Source organism: Malania oleifera, chromosome 3 (assembly GCF_029873635.1).
Source record: "Malania oleifera isolate guangnan ecotype guangnan chromosome 3, ASM2987363v1, whole genome shotgun sequence".
Classification (NCBI taxonomy): Eukaryota; Viridiplantae; Streptophyta; class Magnoliopsida; order Santalales; family Ximeniaceae; genus Malania; species Malania oleifera.
Window position 1 is genome coordinate 72,955,102 of NC_080419.1, and position 19,808 is coordinate 72,974,909.

At 35.7% G+C, this 19,808-nt stretch overlaps 1 protein-coding gene across 1 annotated transcript; it reads right to left on the minus strand.

Annotated features, from left to right (window-relative positions):
• Positions 1–7,971: 7,971 nt before the first annotated feature.
• On the minus strand, positions 7,972–14,069 carry LOC131151372 (amino acid permease 8-like). The gene is made up of 7 exons (XM_058102617.1): positions 13,949–14,069; positions 10,963–11,196; positions 10,734–10,827; positions 10,244–10,461; positions 9,167–9,306; positions 8,837–9,064; positions 7,972–8,394 (listed from the first exon to the last, which is right to left on the minus strand). The coding sequence occupies exons 1-7, from the start codon at positions 14,067–14,069 to the stop codon at positions 7,972–7,974; spliced, it is 1,458 nt and encodes a 485-aa protein (XP_057958600.1).
• Positions 14,070–19,808: the final 5,739 nt, after the last annotated feature.

The following is a 19,808-nucleotide window of genomic DNA, read 5'->3' on the forward strand; positions in this document are numbered from 1 at the left end:
ATGTGGTTTCAATGTAGTGTTGTAGACATCCCCCTAGAAGTCCGGACCAGGGTGGGGCAGGCCCATCATACTTACAGAGAAATTTGATTTCGTAGTGATCGGCCAGTCATTGTTAGGTCTTGCCTTCAGGCTACATAATCCAGTCATTAGGGGTAATACATAACATTAGCTAACAATCCATTCTAGATAATATTCAGTATTATCAGTTATAGCAGATGATTTTATAATAACTGAAATTCAGTATGGTTTAACATGATTATGATTATGTATGTTTTATCCAGTATTATATCACCAGTTTTTTTAAACCAGACATGTGTTATGTATTGTTTATCAATTATAGTATGAATATACTCATACCGCCACACAACTGATATTAATTTATTCTCCTTACTAAGAGGTGTCTCACCCCAGCTTACAAAACATTTCAGGGAATCCAGTTAGACAGGAGGACCAAGCTCTGCATCAGTAGAGGCAGTTCATACTACCTCTGTGGGAGGGTGAGTTGCTGAACTAGGGTCAGATGGTTTTTGGATTACGATCCTAGTTTTACCCTTTTGATCTTTTTGGGATGTATATATATATTTGACAGATTAGTAGCAATCTAGTATTGTAACAATTGGATGGTATGTATGTAATTTATATTTTCCACTATTTAGGTGTCTGCTATGTATAATAGGTGTATCCCCGACACCCACGGATTCGGGTTGATTTTGTTATATTGGTACTAGGGTTATTATTAAGAATGATCTTTATGTATGTGAGGAAAATTTATGGTAAAATAGGCAAGTCATTACAATACTACTTAATTCCTTACCTATGTCTCCTACATTCAAGAATCTAGTTATGACTCTAAGTTGGGGGAAAGAAACCCTAGAGTTAGAGGACATCATGAGTGCATTGCTGAAGTTCCATCAAAGGAATAAGGCCAGCGATGAGGGTTCACAAGGTGAAGGGCTCGTGGCGAAGGGGAATCAGGATCATGGAGAGGCACGTTCCTAAGTGGATAAAGCAACCTTAGGGCTCGGTCCAAATCAACGAAGAAAAAGGATGTGTAGTGTTTTAAGTGCGGGAAAAAGGGGGCACATAAAACCCGAGTGTTTGGAAAGGATGAAGGAGAATGCTGAAAATAAAAAGGGTCACCAAAAACTGCGAATGTAATAAAAGAAGGAGACTTTAGGAGCGGTGACGATGATATGCACTTGGTTTCATTTGGATCAGATGAGCTTGTAGATTCTTGGATATTTGACTCGACGTGTTCTTATCATATTACGCCCAACAAGGACTAGTTCGCCATGTACAGATTGGTGAGTTTTGGTTCCATTCTGATGGGAAACGATGTTGCTTGCAAAGTTGTTGGGATGGGGAATATCATAATCAAGATACATGATGGTGTGGTGAGGACGTTATGTGATGTTCGACACATACTAGAGTTGAGGAAGAATCTGGTTTTGTTAGGCACCTTGAATTGTAACAGGTTTACTTACAAATCTGAAGGTGGGCAAGTGCGTTCTAACTGTGATGAAGGGGAAGAGAGTATTGAGGAATTTATACACATCGTTGGGTACTATGGTTATAAGTGGATTTACAGCCACATAGTCTGAGTCTAACAGTACCGTTTTGTGGCATATGCATTTAGGGCATATCAGTAAGTGTGGAATGAAAGAACTTCAGAAGAGAAACCTTTTGAAGGAGGTCAAATCATGTAAGCAAGATTTCTGCAAGTAGTGTGTACTTGGGAAGTAGAATAGAGTTCAGTTCATGACAGCCACGTACAAGATGGAGGAAATACTCGACTACATTCATTCAGATGTTTGGGGACCAATGAGAGAAGCATCATGACGGGGGCATATGTATTTCGTGAGTTTCATTGATGATTACTCACGAAAAGTCTGGGTGTACTTTATGTGGCACAAGTAGGAGATGTTTTCCAAGTTTAAACTATGGAAAGCTAAGGTGGAAAACCAAACCAAAGATTAAGTTCTTCAGGACATACAATGGAATTGAGTACAACACTCAAGATTCAGAGAGTTCTACAAGCAGCATGGCATAAGGAGGCATTTTACAATGCGTCGGACATCGAAAAAAAATGGTGTGGAGAAAAGGATGAACCGAACCATAGCTGAAAGGGCTCGGTGTCTCAGGTAGAATGCTGGACTTGCTATGAATTTCTAGGCTGAGGCAGTTAGTATGACTTGTTTCTTGGTAAACAGATCACCAAGCGTATCACAAGATGGGAAATTTGCTAATGAGGTGTGGACAGGTAACAAGGTAGACTACTCTGGATTGAGAGTATTTGGGTATCCAGCCTATGCACACATTCCTAGTGAGGAGAGAACAAAGCTTGAGATGAAGTCTTGGCGGTGCATCTTTTTGGGACATCAGAAATGCGTGAAAGGATCCAAGTTGTGGGATCGGGTGGCAAATAAGGTAGTGATCATTAGAGACGTGGTTTTCGATGAGAAATCCATGTTGCGGCATAGTTAGAAGAAAATATAGATATAGGTGCTAGAAAATCACAGCAACGACGATCATGTGATTCAAATGGAGTTAGAGACTCAAGGTAGAAATGCAAGGAGTTCTAGCTTAAGAGATCAGCCAACGGTGTAGGTGGAGTCAAAAACTCAAGGTGGAGATGATGGTGTTCAAAACACAGGGAGTTCTAGCTCGGGTGACCAGCTATGCACAGCCTCTTGGCAAAGAGTCAGGTGTATCGTGTGAGAATAAAGCACATTGATGTGCGGTTTCACAGGATCAGTGAACTAATTGCTTTAAGGGAACTTTTACTTAAGAAGGTTCACACGTCTGAGTCAGATAGTACAGTCTTGTGGCATATGCAGTTAGGTCACATGGGTGAGTTTGGGATGATGGAGTTTCATAAAATAAATCTATTGAAGGGTGTCAAAACATCCAAGCTTAATTTATGCAGGTAGTGTGTTCTTAGAAAATAGATTCGGGTGTTGTTCAAGATAGCACACACAAGACAGGTGGAATTCTTGACTATGTTCATATAGATGTTTAGGGGGCCAATAAAGGTAGCATTAGGGGGAGGACATATGTATTTTTTGAGTTTTATTGATGACTACTCATGAAAGGTTGGGGTGTACTTTATGCATCATAAGTTAGAAAAATTTGCCAAGTTCAAGTTGTGGAAAGATAAGGTAGAAAACTAGACTAAGAGGAAGATCAAATGCCTTAGGTTTGACAATGGTACTAAGTACACAGATTCAAAGTTCACAGAGTTGTGCAAGAAGCATGGGACTAAGAGACACTTCATAGTACGCAAGACACCACAACAAAATGGTGTAGCAGAAAGGATGAACAGAACAATAGTTGAAAGAGTTCAGTGTTTCAAGTTGAATGTAAAGCTTGCAAAGAACTTCTGGGCAAAAAGCAGTGAATATGGCATGTTTCTTAATTAACAAGTCACCTAGTGCAGCACTAAATGGGAAAATAACAGAGGAGGTGTGGATAGGCAACGCGGTAGACTACTTTAGTTTGAGAGTGTTTGGATGTCCAGCCTACGTGCATGTTTCTAGTTTGATGCGAAGTCTAGACAGTGTATATTTATGTGGTATCAGAAAGGGGTGAAAGGCTTCAAGCTTTGGGATTCGAAGGCAAACAAGGTGGTGATTAGTAGAGATGTGGTTTTTTATGAGAAAGTCATGTTGCAGTGTACTCGGGAAGAATAGAAACATGTGCCAAAAAATTAAAACAGCAATGAGCACATGGTGTAGGTGGAGCTAGACCCATGGTAAAGAAGACAATGTTCATAATGCAGAGAGTTCTAGCTCAGGAGATCAGCAACATCATATTATAACTATAGACAAACCCATACGCACTATCAGGCCACCCACCAGGTATGGTTTTGAAGATTTGGTTTTTTATGGACTCATTACCTGTAGCGAGGATTGTACCACTTTTCAAGAGGCAGTGCATAGCCAAGAGAATGGTATATGGATGGGTGCTATGGTGGAGGAGATAAAGTGTCTACATTAGAACCAGACATGGGAGTTAGTGGAGCTTATAGAGGAGGAGAGAGCTATAGGATGCAAATGGGTGTATAAAAAGAAAGAAGCAGTATCAGAAAAAGAAGGAGAAAAATTCAAGGCTCATCTAGAAGCAAAGGGTTACTCACATAGGAAGGGGGTTGACTATGATTAGAACTTCTCCCTTATGGTTAGACACACTTCCATTAGCGCAGTGTTGGATTTGGTAGTGCATTTTGATATGCATTTGGAGCAAATGGATGTAAAGACAACTTTTCTTCATGGCGATTTGGAGGAGCTAATTTACATGGTACAACCAGAAAGGTTCAGTCAACCTAGATAGGAATACTTGGTTTATAAATTGTGGAAATCATTTTATAGGCTGAAGCAGTCTCCAAGGCAGTGGTACAAGCGATTTGAGTCTTACATGATCCAGATTGGCTATAGGATATGTGTGTATGATTGTTGTGTTTATGTGAAAAGCTTTGATGATGACTTTATTTATTTTTCTATTACATTATGTGGATGATATGTTGATTGCTGCGAAGAGTATGAGTGAGGTCAACAAGTTGAAAACTTTGTTGAGCAAAGAATTTGACATGAAGGATTTATGTGTGGCCAAGAAGATTCTTGGGATAGAGCTTCCAAGAGATTATGGTTATCTCAGCGTAGCTATGTTGAGAGGGTGTTAAAGAGGTTCAACATGGATAATGCAAAACCAGTGAGTACACCTTTGGCGAACCATTTTAGATTGTCTATCGCCTAGTGCCTGACGATAGATGATAAAGTTCAAGACATGTCAAAGGTTCCATATGTCAGTGCAATGGGGTGTTTGATGTATGCTATGGTTTGTACAATACTAGATTTGACACAAGCTGTCAGTGTGGTGAGCAAATTTCTATCAAATCCGAGATGACAGCGTTGGGATGTAGTCAAGTGGATTTTCAAATACTTGTGGGGTACTACAGACTATGGCATCATGTTTGGAAAACAATAGGGTGATTCTTCAGTTGTAGGATATGTAGATGCAGACTATGCAAGAGACTTGGATGACAAGAGGTCTACCACATGCTATGTATTCACTCTTATGGGGGGGGGGGGGGGGGGCGCTATTTGTTGGAGGTCCATGGTCTAGTCTCTAGTTGCACTATCCACTATTAAGTCAGAGTATAAGGTAGTGGATGAGGCTGCTAAGGAAGTTTTGTGGCTTACATGGTTTATCAAGGAGCTGGGTATTCAGTAAGATGGAGTTTAGTTGCATTATGATAGTCAGAGTGTCATTTATTTGGCAAAGAACCAAGTGTATCATGTAAGGACTAAGCACATAAATGTGAGGTTTCATAGGATCAGTGAATTGGTTTCTTCTAATTAACTATTGCTTGAGAAAGTTCACACTTCTGAGAATACAGCAGACATGTTGACAAAGTCTATTACCAGAGATAAGTTCAAGCACTGCATGGACTTGAATAACGTCTCCAGATGTTAGATGGGAGGCGTCCCAACCTATTGTCCTAGGTGGAGTTTCAGGTTATGTTTTGTTTTTTCTCCTAAGGGGTGAATATTCACCAAAGTGGATATTTATTATAATATGTAGCTCATATTGAGTGGAACATGTGTACAGAGAAAGTAAACTAAAGAAAACTAGAAAGCTGGTCTGAACAAAACTGTCCATAGTTTTCCATAGGTACATCAACGGTTTTTTCCAGAAGCTGACTATGAAGCTGACCTAGAGAAAACTGTCAACGATTTTGTTCTGCATCGGTTTGAAATTTATTGTTTTATTGGCTGGGATGATTAATAGGTTGGGGTTGTGGGGGCATGGTATAGGAGTGTTTGAGGAATTTTTCTAATACCTCTATGCAGTTAGAGTTAGTATAAATACATATGGTGTAACCTTAGTTTTTACAATAGTGAAATTCAGTCGTCACTCACTCCTATGGATGTAGGCACACTGTCAAACCACGTTAAATCCATGTATTTTTTTTTTTTTTTACTTTCTTTATCTCTATATTTTTTATATTATTTATTATAAGTGTCACACATTTCTCAGCAAAAGAGGAGTAAGTTATACAAACACACGTGTGTATCATATAGACCTAAAATCTAATGATTTAAACTTTGAAGTTAAGTTAATGCCCATTAATGTATAGTAAACCACTCTAATTTTCTCTAGAGTTCAAAAAGAAAAAAAAAAAAAAATGAAAGCAACCCAAACAAGAAAAGAAACATCAAAATAATAAGTGGAGGATTTTCTAAGATCAAGGGCTCCAACTTGTTCTCAGTAAAAAAAAATCTACACAATTATACTCTCATAGACTACTAATAGTCTGGCGACAATTGATGTTAAAATTCAACTTTCTTAATTTCAATATACCTGTTTAAGAACCTTGAGAAAATAAATCAAAAGCAATTTTTTAAAAACTTTTGCAGTAGAAGTAGTAAACAAAATTTATTTAGGTCCAAAAACTTGGGCCCGAAATCAAAGGTAAGAGGGAGTTGTCTAATTCAATAAGTAATCATATCTGCTGCACTACTAGAAAGAATTTTTCCCCAATTTTGTCAATTTTATTAAGTACTCAAAATATTCCTATAATTATTCTTCTAATTAAATTAAAATATCTTCAAGTGGTAAAACGACTTATAATTTTTGTGACCTTAAGATTATGAGTTCAAATCCCCCTTAGAGTTTATCCTAATGAATTATTTGGATTTTATCCTCCCCAATTTAGTGTTGCATCATAATATTCAAAGTGATGCTATAATATCTGAAATTTTCAGATTATAAAATAAAAAAAGATATAGCGTGGAGAGGCACGAAATGCGTGCCCGTGGGTGCATAATATTCCACAAATCAAAGAAAAACAATGTAGTGCCATTAGTGTAATTATTGTTTAAATTGATCCCAATTTTGAAGCAAGACCTCTTATTCTACATTCTCTGCATAAGACATTCCCGTCTTCATGTTTTTTTAAATAGGCCTTGTGACTAGGGAGTGCTTTAGAACATGAGCTTGGGACATGGAATCATTCTCGCAGTCAATGACAATGGAGGATTTCTTCCATGCAACCATCCGGCGCCGATTTGCCGGAACCACAGCCCCTTCGTCACCTTTCCCGCATTCTCCCGGCAACCAAACACTCTGACACCTTAACCGAACTTCATATATCACCGTATAAACTACGGCACACAGGGCGTGGAGCCAGGCAATTGATCCATCAATGTTGATTACATATACCAACTTCTCAATTAAGATAATCTTCGTCGTCATCGTAAAATGCAGTTGTTGTTGTTTGCTGCTGTCTAGCTAGTAACTTCTCAGGAAAAGCTTTTCCTGATTTTTTGCCCCAGAATATATTTGTGATTTGGTGAAGCGCCAAACATGTCTGTAATCTTAATTTGTCATGTTCATTTGGAATTGAGACTGTTCGCAGTTTTCTCTTCGATTTAGGGCTGTGTTTGCTGTAACACGATGCTTTCTGCTTTTCCTTAGTTGGGTTTTGTAAATTAGTTTCTTATAAAGTGATTTTAATCATCCTTGTAAGAGCTTGAATATCTAATCTATTTTCTGGGTATATGCTTGACAGATATATATTATATTATATATATATATATATATATATATATATATAGTATTTTATTTTCACGTTTTTGGCTGTGATTTGAGAAAAAAAAAAGGGGGGGGGGGGGGGGGGGAAGAGAGAGAACATGAATGATGGGTCAATTGGAATATACATGGTAATCCTCAGGGCAAACTATCTTAAGGGGTTTTCTTTTTCTTTTCTTGTCTTTTCCTTCAGCAATATTTTCCTATCAACAAGATTTGGACTGGCTGATTCAATTTTATTCCTTCCCTGCTCCAATTGAAACCCATGGCATCCCAAACTCACTTTATTATGCTTGCTTACAGATTCTCAGTGGAAACATCACATATAAAAAGTGTATGTATATACACAATTAAGTGTAACCATATTAATTAACCTCATGGTTATTCCTTAGACTTGAAGGGTTTGTAGGTATGGAAGGCCTCATTGAGGCCCTGGATTGAACCACAGGCAGCAGCCACGGCCAGGAGCAAGCATGCCAAGTTGAGCACCTGCAACCCGACCCACCGGAATGTTCGCCGCTTGATTTGCTTTTGCGCAATGCACATCTCCACAGGGAAGTACACCGTCATTGGCCAGTACCCGATCGCCCCGAGGAGTGCGATGATTTCGTTGAAGAAGGGCAGCGCCATAGCCACCATTGTCACCGTCGCAACAAATGCACTTCTCCAGGTTAGCCTTAACAAGCTGATCCTCAAGTTGATCTTACCAATGCTTATTGGATACTCATATTTTACAAACTTCGACTTATGCCACCTTGTGCTAGCCCACGACTCGAACGCGCTAAATACTGGTTGCGCATTTACCTGTTCCATATTTAAATGGTTTAGAAATTCCAGTTAACTCGCTAGCTAGTTAGTTGATGTAGCAGTCTAGATCAGAAATTCTATGTTAATTAGTACTTTCAGTTGTCCATTGGAGAAAGAAATTAAATCTCAGAATGTTATAGCGAGTTACGTTTCTTTTTCCGGTAGTTTCTCGGCAGCGGATGGGACAGAGTTTTGGTACAGAGAGAGTAAGGCAGACTAGCATAGTATTAAGGTTGGGGTTTCAAAATGGCTTGGACTGATCAGAAAACAATTTGTAGTTGATTTCAAAGCAAAACTATTCTTAATGCAGATAATCAAAATAATGCCCCAACTTTTGTAAATTAATTTGCTAATACTTTGTGCCTGCAACCTTACTGCAGGGGACAATTCCATCAAATTCCCAATCACATGTTAATGTTTGGATTGTTTGTGATGTAACCTGGTATGCTCCAGCTAGGTGCACCACAATGAAAACGTTAGCCAAGTCGATCAGCCAGAAGGGCTCGTCGAATCCAAACCCGGTGAGCATGTTCTCTGGCGCGTTGCTCCCAAATGCAGCATACCCGAAGCAACCGCACATCACATAGAATGTCGTCGTCGTTAACACCCCGATCAGGTTAGCCTTCTTCATCACTTTGTTTTCCGGCGGTGAGGATTTTAGTGTGTCCTGAGAAATCAAAGAAATGCAGTTTGAAACTAGTTTAATTCTTGCATTCTCTAACTTAATTGATAATATTGTTGATTATGATGAGCAAGTTTGGGTTATTACTTGGATTTCGATAAGAATTTGGGAATAAGTGAAAGCAAATGCAATGTCTCCGAATGCTCTGAACATGCTCCAAGTTTTCTGAGCTGCAGATAAGTTCGCTCCTACTTCTGATCCTTTTAGGGACGTCCTCTTTCCTTGCCCTGTTCAGTCACTCAGTGAGTCATTTTGCTTCTCTTTAGGTGGGCTGCAAGCCCATGAAATTGTACGTTACAAGTGCAGGCCCAGCCTATTTGCTTATCTGAGCTTTTGACAACCCAGCAAAAATTTGTAGCTCAATTGGTAAAATGTTCTAGAGTAGTACTAACCTTCAACATTGTGTCAATAGTCTAGTGGAACCCATTTTTGGGCCGGAAGCCCGTTAATTTTTCATTAGGTTGGGTGGCATGGAGGGCAAGGCCTGGTGCCCCCGCCAAAGCTAGCTAATACATATAGACATTTTCATTTTTATGATAATGGAAGGTCCAACCAACTTGACGAGCCACTTAGCCAGCTCCAAAACACCTAGCACAATTGGCTCGATTTATATTAATGGCTACCTTCCATTATTTTATATGCCCAAGTCTTCGTTCCCTAATACAGAATCATGATATGTTCACACATCTTATCTCTAATGTTCTCATATATCAAAGTGGCCACACTTGACAGTACCCTTAGGATGACTTTGATATTAAATATTAAATATTGTAAAGTATTTTTTACTTTAGCCTATTATGCCTTACATTTTTATCCCATAAAAAGTGTATTACGAAATTGAAACCTACTCCATGCATCCTGGCCAAGACTTGCCCCCAAATAAACACATGACGTGGGACCCCCCTTTTCCAAAAATTAGGCAGTCACATTTTGAAATCCAATCAATTATCTCGTATGATTTTCAATAAGTGATTCGAACTTTCAAAACATATATATCATTCAAAATTCAATGATCTAATTGATTGTTTAAAATGTGATATGATTTGGCAGTTGAACCTAATGATGATTTAAGATTTTGATTAATTGTATAAAATGTGACATGCCTGACCTAATTAATAATTAATTTTGGTGACTGGAATGCATAAATTAAGAACAATGAAATACCTGAGATGAGTTTTGCAATGGTAAGTCCGGTGCCAATAGAGGCATATCCAAAAGACATGAGGGCGGCAATGGCGGAGAGCCATGCCAGCTTGTGAAAGTTTGGGATCTGAGACAGGAAAATTTCAAAAACACCCAACCCTATTATATACGGATTGCCGGAGTACCTGCATTCTGCCTCCCGCCCTCTCTTGTAGTGGCAATTCGATTTCCTTATGGCCCTGCATGCATGCATCCATCCGTGCATGTGCATAAACACACACACATATCAATCTGACTAGCTGTTAGGTCCTGCTTCATCTCAATTCTAAATCACATATGCTAACTCCCTATACTTACAATGTATAATATATATCATATGCATGCATGATACCCAAGTAGACTCTCTCTCTCTCTCTCTCTCTCTCTCTCTCTCTCTCTCTCTCTATAAACAAGTTCATAATCCTTATTTTGTACATGAATATATATGAATGTGGATAATTAACTAACTTACACCATGCTGAGGGATGCAGTGATAGTGTAACCAATTATCATCCCAGTGAGGTTGGCATATTGAACTGATCCACAAGCGAAGGACATCGCTCCACCTGGTTATGATCATCATTAATAATAATAATTATACATTGAAAAAAATAGATATATATATATATATATATATATATATATATATATATATATATATATCATTATCATCATCTGTTTCAAGGTAGCAGCAATGGTACCTAGGTAGGAGTTGACAGTCTGCATATAAGTGTAGTTCCGTGAACCAGACAGGGGTTGGGGGGACCTGTAGCAATCAGCAAGGAGACTGGAAGTGTAGAAAGTGATGCAGGCGAAGACGAGGATGGTGAAAACTCCAGCTGCCCATCCCAGCTGCGCCACTCCCCACGCCAATGACAGCACCCCTGACCCTATCACCGTTGTTATTATGTGCGCGCTTGCCGTCCACACCGTCCCTGCACCCATGCATTAACTAGCTAGCTTGGTAACTGTCTATATGCTTAATGCACCTCTTCTTCTTTACTTAAATTAAAATTCCTAGCTAGCTTTCGAGCCGTTGATGTGAATTACATGCAATATCCCAAACATGCATTATTAACATATGCCATACTTTATAAGAAACAGAGTCGATCATATCGCCATTAATCAAGCTGCACCCCAAATCACAACATGCATGCATGCAATTTCTGCATGCTGATGGCCGGCTGGCCATGGATAATTAGAGAGAAATACTTTAAAGCAATTTTTTCTTTACGTCATCTCTGGAACCTACTAGTTAATTAAAATTTAGACACATAAAAATTGAAGATATGTCTCGAGGTAAATCTCAATTCATGACTTGAGTTACAACATTTTAGTCAAGACTAAACATTTATGTAAGATTTTGTGCGTAATGCATGCATTCCGAATCTTACATGAAAAAATTACAAGTCTCTTTATCAAGTGTAAATAATTGAAAGTGTTCGTACATTATTGAGAACTTTACATCAATTAATATATGCATATTTCATGACTTTTTTTGGTTGTTGTTGTTGTTATTTTAGGTTTATTTGACACTGATATTGCAGTTACAATTGATATTTACTTATAATCCTATCTTGTCTTTGAATTTTCATTTATAGAGAACCTAAATTTCTAAAGGTATAAATACTCTCGATGAAATGAACAACATAAGAAGAAAAGAAAAAGTAGAGGGTAGTCGAATCCTTTTTAAGAGCATGACCAGTCATATATATAGGTTAAGCTCACCCTTTTAGCCAATCTTATTACCCCCCCCCCCCCCCCCACACACACACACACACACACGTGTTGCATTAACATAAACTAATTAGCACACTTAGCCTAACCTAGCCTCTCTAGGCCACAAAACATACTCGGCTATTGTAAGAAATTCATTATCACTGAAAATCTTTCAATTGCATAAAATATGATAGTATTGTAATATTAGTCAAATACAACAAAGTGTTAGAACCTTAAACTTCAAATATGAAAATCTTATATTCTCGTCAATGTCCCACAAGACATTAATTATATGTTCTCATAGTACATATGAAGGGAATAAAATCGAATTATCACTTGATATTTGCATATTTTTATTTCATCGCATTCTTATAACTTCAATCAAACAATATTTCATTATCCATGTTTTGGCCTTCTACTCTTCATGGATTGGATGAGTTGATTAAAACACCAAATTTTCCCTATAACAAAAAACAAATTAAATGAAAATAAAAAGAGTGTAAATTAAGTAACTATGAAAATAAAATGACAAGAAAGAACTATTTAAAGTAGCTCTTTTGCTTTTGAAAAATAAGTTGGTGTGAAAAGGTTATTATTCTCATAATTAAGTTCATGTGAGTACAATGATAGAACTATAATTATTTGAATAATCACATATATATATATATATATATATATCTGTGTGTGTGTGTGTGTGCGCGCGCGCGCGCGCTGCAAATCGACGATTCTTGCTTTTTAGAGTATTGATAGAGGGTGCCACATTTTTGTCGTTTTAATATTTTTTTTTTAAAAAAAAGTTTCATAAGTAAACCCACATACACTATTATTGAATATACAATGTATGCTTGTCACATGAAATTAAGTAGCTTAAGCTATCAAGTTTGCTATTTTTGGACTATAAATTCATTGAATTTTGATATAATTGATGAAATAAGTTTTTGTATCATTTTCAATATTAAAAATTATGTGCACATAAATACATTAATCCTATTGCACCATTGATCGACGACAAAAGTTAAAGTATACTTTGGCTACAAAGATTCGCATTAGTCAAGTATTCTACACTTTTGGATCTATACAAGAATTCATATATATAAAATAAATCATTGTGTGTTAAAATTCTAATCAAATGATGAAAAAGTCCAAAAAGACAATCAAAAGTCAGATTGTATGATCTTGTTGTGCATAAAACTATATCAAACCAAAATCACTTAAATTTCTTTTATCCTGCCAATTGAATGCCAATGTTTTAGCTAGGATGTGCAGCACATATAAATTTGCGGTTTGAAAACCTATCGGGTATAAGTGAAGATTTAATATTGCCAACGTGCACATGTCTAGCTAGCTTGCATAAAAATAATTAGAATAATAATTTTGAGAAACTTTAGTGTAACAAATTAAATGTGTTCTCATTGTATTTGGTGCAATGATTATACTTTAATGTTAAACTTTAATTTAAATTTCTCCCCAGTCAAGAATAAAAGAGTCATCCAATGGGAAGACTGAAGAGGATAGTTTTAAACAAACTTCATGTATATATATATATATATACATATATATTCCTAAACGTTGGAAAGTGCAAAGAAATTTGATTATTTTTCCAAATAAGAAGGCCATTAGATTGAAATCTATTAAGCATAAGCCTGAACCATACTCATGTAATATATATATATATATATATATATATATATATATATATAATACAGAAATAAAATGAATGAGGAAATGTTTGGAAGCTATTAATTAGCATGCAAGTGATCTCATTTTTTTTTTCTTTACTTTCATATTTTAGTCATTTTTGTAAGGGATTAAATGCTCCAACTCATCAGAATTAAAGGAAGACCCAAATGCAATTACAGGAAGAGAATTAAAATTAAAAAAAAAAAACAGAGCAACAATTAACCAGTTATATTATAAATAATGTGTCAGTGTGTGTGTACAGAGAGAGAGAGAGAGAGAGAGAGGTACCAGTTCTTCTGGGCCTTCCATCATCATCTAAATCTGTAGCTGCAACTTTGTCGGCATCCATGCTAGATTCACAATTAGACTCCTCATTCTGGAATTCATGATCATCTACGACATTGCTCATCTCTCTCTCTCTCTCTCTCTCTCTCTCTCTCTCTCTCTCTCTCTCTCTCTCTCTCTCTCTCTCGTATGTTTCTCTTGCCTGTTCTCTCTATGTCCCTATCTCTCTCTCTACACACATTTATACAAGTGGGAATAGGTACAGTTAGCACGCAGATAATACTTTTAAATGAAGGGCGCCTTTCTATATATTTATGTTAGCATGGAGGAGTATATGAGTAGTCTTGATACACATGATTGAACATTAACTTGACCCAAAAATTTAAGCTTATCGAGTTTTAGGCCCAACCATGTATATAACTACTCATCGTTCACTTAATTTTATAATATAAGACAAACTCACAATTAAAATTCTCAACAATTTACTCATGTAGCTTGAGAATTGAATATAATTTTTGAAGGTAAATTCTTGGGTATCTAGCCAGGGCATCACTTCAAGATGAGGGACATTTCTTAAAACCCCAAACCTCGTTTGCAACTTTAAAAAAAAAAAAAAAATGCTTACTTTTTCAGGCATGTTAAAAAGTGAAAAGAAAATAAATTATATCCTAATTAAATATTATCAAACAAAAATTTAATTATGTGCTGCAATTTATTAATATTTTTTTTAAAAAAGAGAACCATTATATATGAATAAAATAATTTTAATTTTTAGTGATATAAATACAATGGAAAAGTAATTTTCAATATATTGAGCCTAATTATTTTTATTGAACCACGAGATATAAGAAATAGTATTTTCATGTAAGATTTAGGAATTGTCTGGTTATATCATCTTTGGAATGGGTGAATTTCTAACTTGTCATGACTCATGATAATCTGCTCCTCCTAAGTATTTCATACATTGTATCTAACTTTTTCTTTGCTATTTAGCTGCAAAAATTTTCAATTGAAAAACATTAATGAAGATATATTATATGGTTCCTTCATGCATCTCAATTAAAGATAGGTAGGTTTAGCGAACCTTGCACTAAAATTGAACCAAAAAAAAAAACAAGTAGGAAGGTGGCATTTATATAGAGGAGAAAAATTGAGTGAGCAAGCAAATGAAACCTCATCTGAGTAGTGTGAGCCAACCAGAGTGCATGCAGCTTAGCCTCCTGCATTCCCAATAAAAGAAAACGAAAATCAAAACAATAAAACAATAATTATATATATATATATGACACTTAGGTAATGTTTGGGATCATGAGTTTGGGACTTTGATTTGGATTTGAACAAAACTCACTATAATTTTATATTATATTTTATCCAAATCTACACAAATTCAACTTCAAGTCAATTCATATTTCAAATGCACAATCGAAAATGAAAAAAAAAAAGATTATTAAGCTTTCTAATTTGCCTACATATTTTTGTAAGTTAGGTGCGCAAATATTTTGTTTGATTTGATTGGCTCCACACTTTAATTGCAAAATTATTAAAAAAATAACAAATTAGGAAATGAAAAAACAAAATGACATCTTTTACATATATATATATATATATATATATATATATATATCACATCTCTATATTTAAACATTTTCATTTTTTTTTTTTTTGGCTTTCTAATGAATTTCATTGAAAATAAATTGCTTTCGAAGATCTCTAACACAATCAAATACATATAATTTATGATCATATTATTGAGATGTTCCCAAATTATAAAATTGTCATCACCATTTAAATTGTTTTAATCACTTTGTTTTTCTTCTCTCTTCCACAACATGTAATATATGCACAAATGGCGTAAATTTAGCCGTATATTTACTATTCAAATATCACACTTTAATTACTTATCCACTGCTTTATACAGTTTTAATGTACACATAATACAATATGTATAAAATAATGAATAAATATAATGTAATATTTAATAAATAAATGTAGCATATATAGAGCTAGATACTAGGGTTAACAAGTCATTCATAAAGACTTGTTGGGGATAAGAAATAAGTGAGTATGTCCAAGATTCATGGATTCCAATTAAGTCAACTCAAAGATTCTTCTTGCTCTAGTTGCCAAGGGTAGGCACACACTAAAGATGCAGCCACTTAAATTGTTTTGATCACTTTGTTTTCCTTCTCTCTCCCGCAACATGTAATATTTGCACAAATCGCATAAATTTAATATTATACTTGCTATTCAAAATCACACTTTAATTATTTATCTAATCAGTTGTACTGTATGCATAAAACAATGAATAAATAAAAGGTAATCAGGTGGCAGATTTCTTGGCTCGTTAAGGTGAGTGAGGCAAAAGGAGGAGATATTTTGTAAGTGATGTGCTACCGAGTAAAATGAGAGGTCGTATTCCAAACCTTTTTTTTAATATTTCACATCATTTGGTTTTCTTTTGATTTTTGCTTATGTTTGATTTGTTTGGTTTTGGCTCCATATAAACATGTTTAGATTGGTTTATTAGGATTAGTATATTGGTATTTGTTTATTGGTTTTGATGTCTGTGATGATTTTTATAGTTTATATGTAAATCCCATATGTCCTGCTTGTTACTACGGTTTTCCTCCGCCGTAAACCATAACTATCAATAAAATCGGGATTTTGTTATAATATATATATGAGCTAGATTCTAGGGTTAACAAGTCATTCATAAAGGCTTGTTGGGGATAAGAAATACGTGAGCTATGCCCAAGATTCATGCATCCCAATTAGTTAAGTCAACTCTAATTGCCCAGGGTAGGCACAGGCTAAAGATGCAGCCACTTAGCTAGCTAGTTTCTTCCTTAGTTTTTGCCTGCCTAACTTGTAAACTTTTTGCCCTCTTCAAACTTTTAGTTGCTTCCTGCGTGTTGTGTCGTGTGTTTGTGTGCAGCATAGACTATGGTTAAAAGTTCATCATTCGATCAACCCATTAGCATCTTATCTTATAGTTTAATCCACTGATGTCATCAGTTATTTACGCACATATGCAACTTTAATTTTAAAGCTTTAATTGGCGATGCATACAGCAACTTGCAGGCATGTGTTCCATATCTGCTGTCTTCATGTATGAGCACTTTGTGCAGCTCAACCACTCCAACCGCTCGAACACCTTCCGCAATATATGTATTTATCAATGTGGACGGGCAGACATTTTTGGCCGGTGTTACTTCTCCTCTGCTTATCCAAACTCGTTGACCTAAACCCTATAAACAACCTTGGATTTGGAACTCATCAATGCAAGTTTAAGAGAAGTTTCAAATTTTTTAAAATTGTTTATGTCCTTCCACGATATTTAGGATGTCTCGGACTCGGACAAATAATTGTTGGGAAGAATATGTAAAACAACAATCCCTCAAATAGTTCTATTTAATTAAAAATTAAGTATCTTTTGAAGTGATGATATGATTGAGACGAGCAAATACTGGATTGGTTGTAAGTAGACTTGTTATGCTAGCTTTCGTCAAAGGTATAAGGTTAGGGATTATGAGAAAGTTGTGGAAATCGTAAAAAAGGGAAAGCAAATGAAGGAGGTGATGGGAACTAAACTAGAAGAGATAAGAGAGGGAGAGAGAAAAGAATAGAGTTTTAAGGAAGTATAGGTAAAAAGAGATAGAAATAAACTAATAAAATTTTTGTTTAGTTGGTTTAAATTTTTTTATTTTAGTTTATTTTTTTATTTTTGTTTTTGTTAGGTTTGTTTAGATTTATTTCTTATTTAGCTTTGGTAGGATTTATAGTCATGTTTTGGTTGGTTGTTGGTATTGTTTTTAGGAGACCTTTAATGTCTTTTTTATCTGTAATCTCCCAATGATTGTCATGTAATCACGGTATTCCTCCGCCAAAAGTGAGAGTATATTAATAAATAATTGGAAGTGTCGCCCTCCATTAATTGGAAAAAAAAAAAAAAAAAAAGTTGTGTAGAAGTCAAAGTGATAATTGTTTGTCATATTACATGAATTAAGTTAAATGTGTTGAAGGTCCATTACAATTGAAACTGTCACATATTTATACCCTCCTTAAGTCAAACTTAGATTTACATTTTACCTCAAATTGTGCCCAAATCATAGTTACAATTGCAAGTCATTAATTTAAAGCATTTAAAGATCTAGTCGTGAACTAAGACCATTTCTAAACATTAATGGTCCAATTATTATAGTTGACTCTCCTATTCAATGGATTGCTTCCTTGGAATATTTTGGGTACGTTCCCTACGCCATTCACTAGGGGGCAATGCACCATGCATTTGAGAGGTATATTAATCCTTTCAACAGCATAAATATGTGATAGTCACATAAATGAAGGGGTATAAACGAGTCAGCATCCCACTATGGCAATTTCCTTTTAGCCATCCAAAAGTTGATTTAGCCTTGCACAACTAGGGCTATGCTACTTTCCACTTAGTTCCTAAAATGGTTTGGCGATTTCTTAAGGGGATCTTTTTCACTAAATCGCTCACACGACAACTATTGCTTGGTCTTCATTCCTTCTCTCACTACAAAAAAAACTGGATTTAGTGACGAAATTAAGTATTAGTGACAGTTTTAATTTTGTCACTAAAAGTGCGTATTAGTGATGGTTTTTAGAAACCATCACCACTAGTGTAAGTATTCATGACGGCTTTCAAAACTGTCACTAATAAGGTAATTTTAGTGACGAAATTAAAACTGTCACTTATACTTTTATCACTAAAACCCAATTTTCCCGCTCAAAACATCGCGGGAAACCACTTTTCGTATGGAAACTATCCCAAAAAAATACTAGCGACATTTCCTGGGGTATTAGTGACAAATTCAAAGTGTTAATAAAAGGCACTTATTAGTGATGGTTAATTAACCGTCACTAATAGTATTATATTAGTAACGGTTCTATAAGCCATTACTAATAATGCATGTTGACTGTGAAAAAGTCAACAATATTGTGATGGTTCCTAAAAATTGTCACTACTAATACATTATTAGTAACGATTCTTCTAAACTGTCACTAATAGTCTTATATTAGTAACGGTTTATAGAACTGTCACTAATAGTACTTTTGTTGACTGGGAAAAAGTCAACAATATTAGTGACAGTTTATTAGAACCGTTACGAATAGCCTATTATTAGCGACAAATTTGGTAAACCATCACTAATAGTTTTTTCTTTTAAAAAATATAAGAATAATTTATTTAACTATATTAGTGACGGTTTAGAAAAATAGTCACTAATAATCTTATATTAGTAACAGTTTATGGAACCATCACTAATAACTAAAACAAGTAGTTTATCTTACAGATAATCCAAACCTAAAGATTAGGCCTTCCTACAGAAACAAAGATGACCAAGGAATCACCTCATTGTTCCAAACAAACATATCAGCCCCATTAGTGTTCTAAATCACCTAAGTGGCCAAGATGCTACCCAAAATCATGTACATTTTGAATGAGCAATTTAAGAGATAAGCGATACATAATTCAAACTAGGATTTGGTCAAGTATCCAAACAGATTCCAAAATCTGGGTGTCATCCCCCAAAATCACTCTAGTTTCCAAAGCACCGCCCTAAGAGCAAAGTTGCTGGCTAGTGAAGCAAATACACACTCGCTCAGTACTAGGGGAGGTAAAGCTCTGACATCCTGCAATTTTCAATTTAAACCAAAGAAAACAACTGGAAATATGTTGGATTAAGCTCCCAGAAGCCTCTTAACTTGCCACCTTTCTCTTTGGTCAGCTGAAATGAAGGAATTTGATGTGAAAATCTAAGCAACTCAGCCCTAAGGATCTCCATTACCACTGGTGATTCATCTCTTTCTTAAGCCTTGAAAATCAAGTTAAAACTAGAGA

Coding starts and splice junctions, on each gene's coding strand:
- LOC131151372 (XM_058102617.1), bottom strand. CDS start 14,069: ATGAGCAATGTCGTAGATGATCATGAATTCCAGAATGAGGAGTCTAAT. Junction 10,462..10,733: donor ACTGCATCCCTCAGCATGGT/GTAAGTTAGTTA, acceptor GCATGCATGCAG/GGCCATAAGGAAATCGAATT. Junction 8,395..8,836: donor ACCTAGCTGGAGCATACCAG/GTTACATCACAA, acceptor AATATGGAACAG/GTAAATGCGCAACCAGTATT.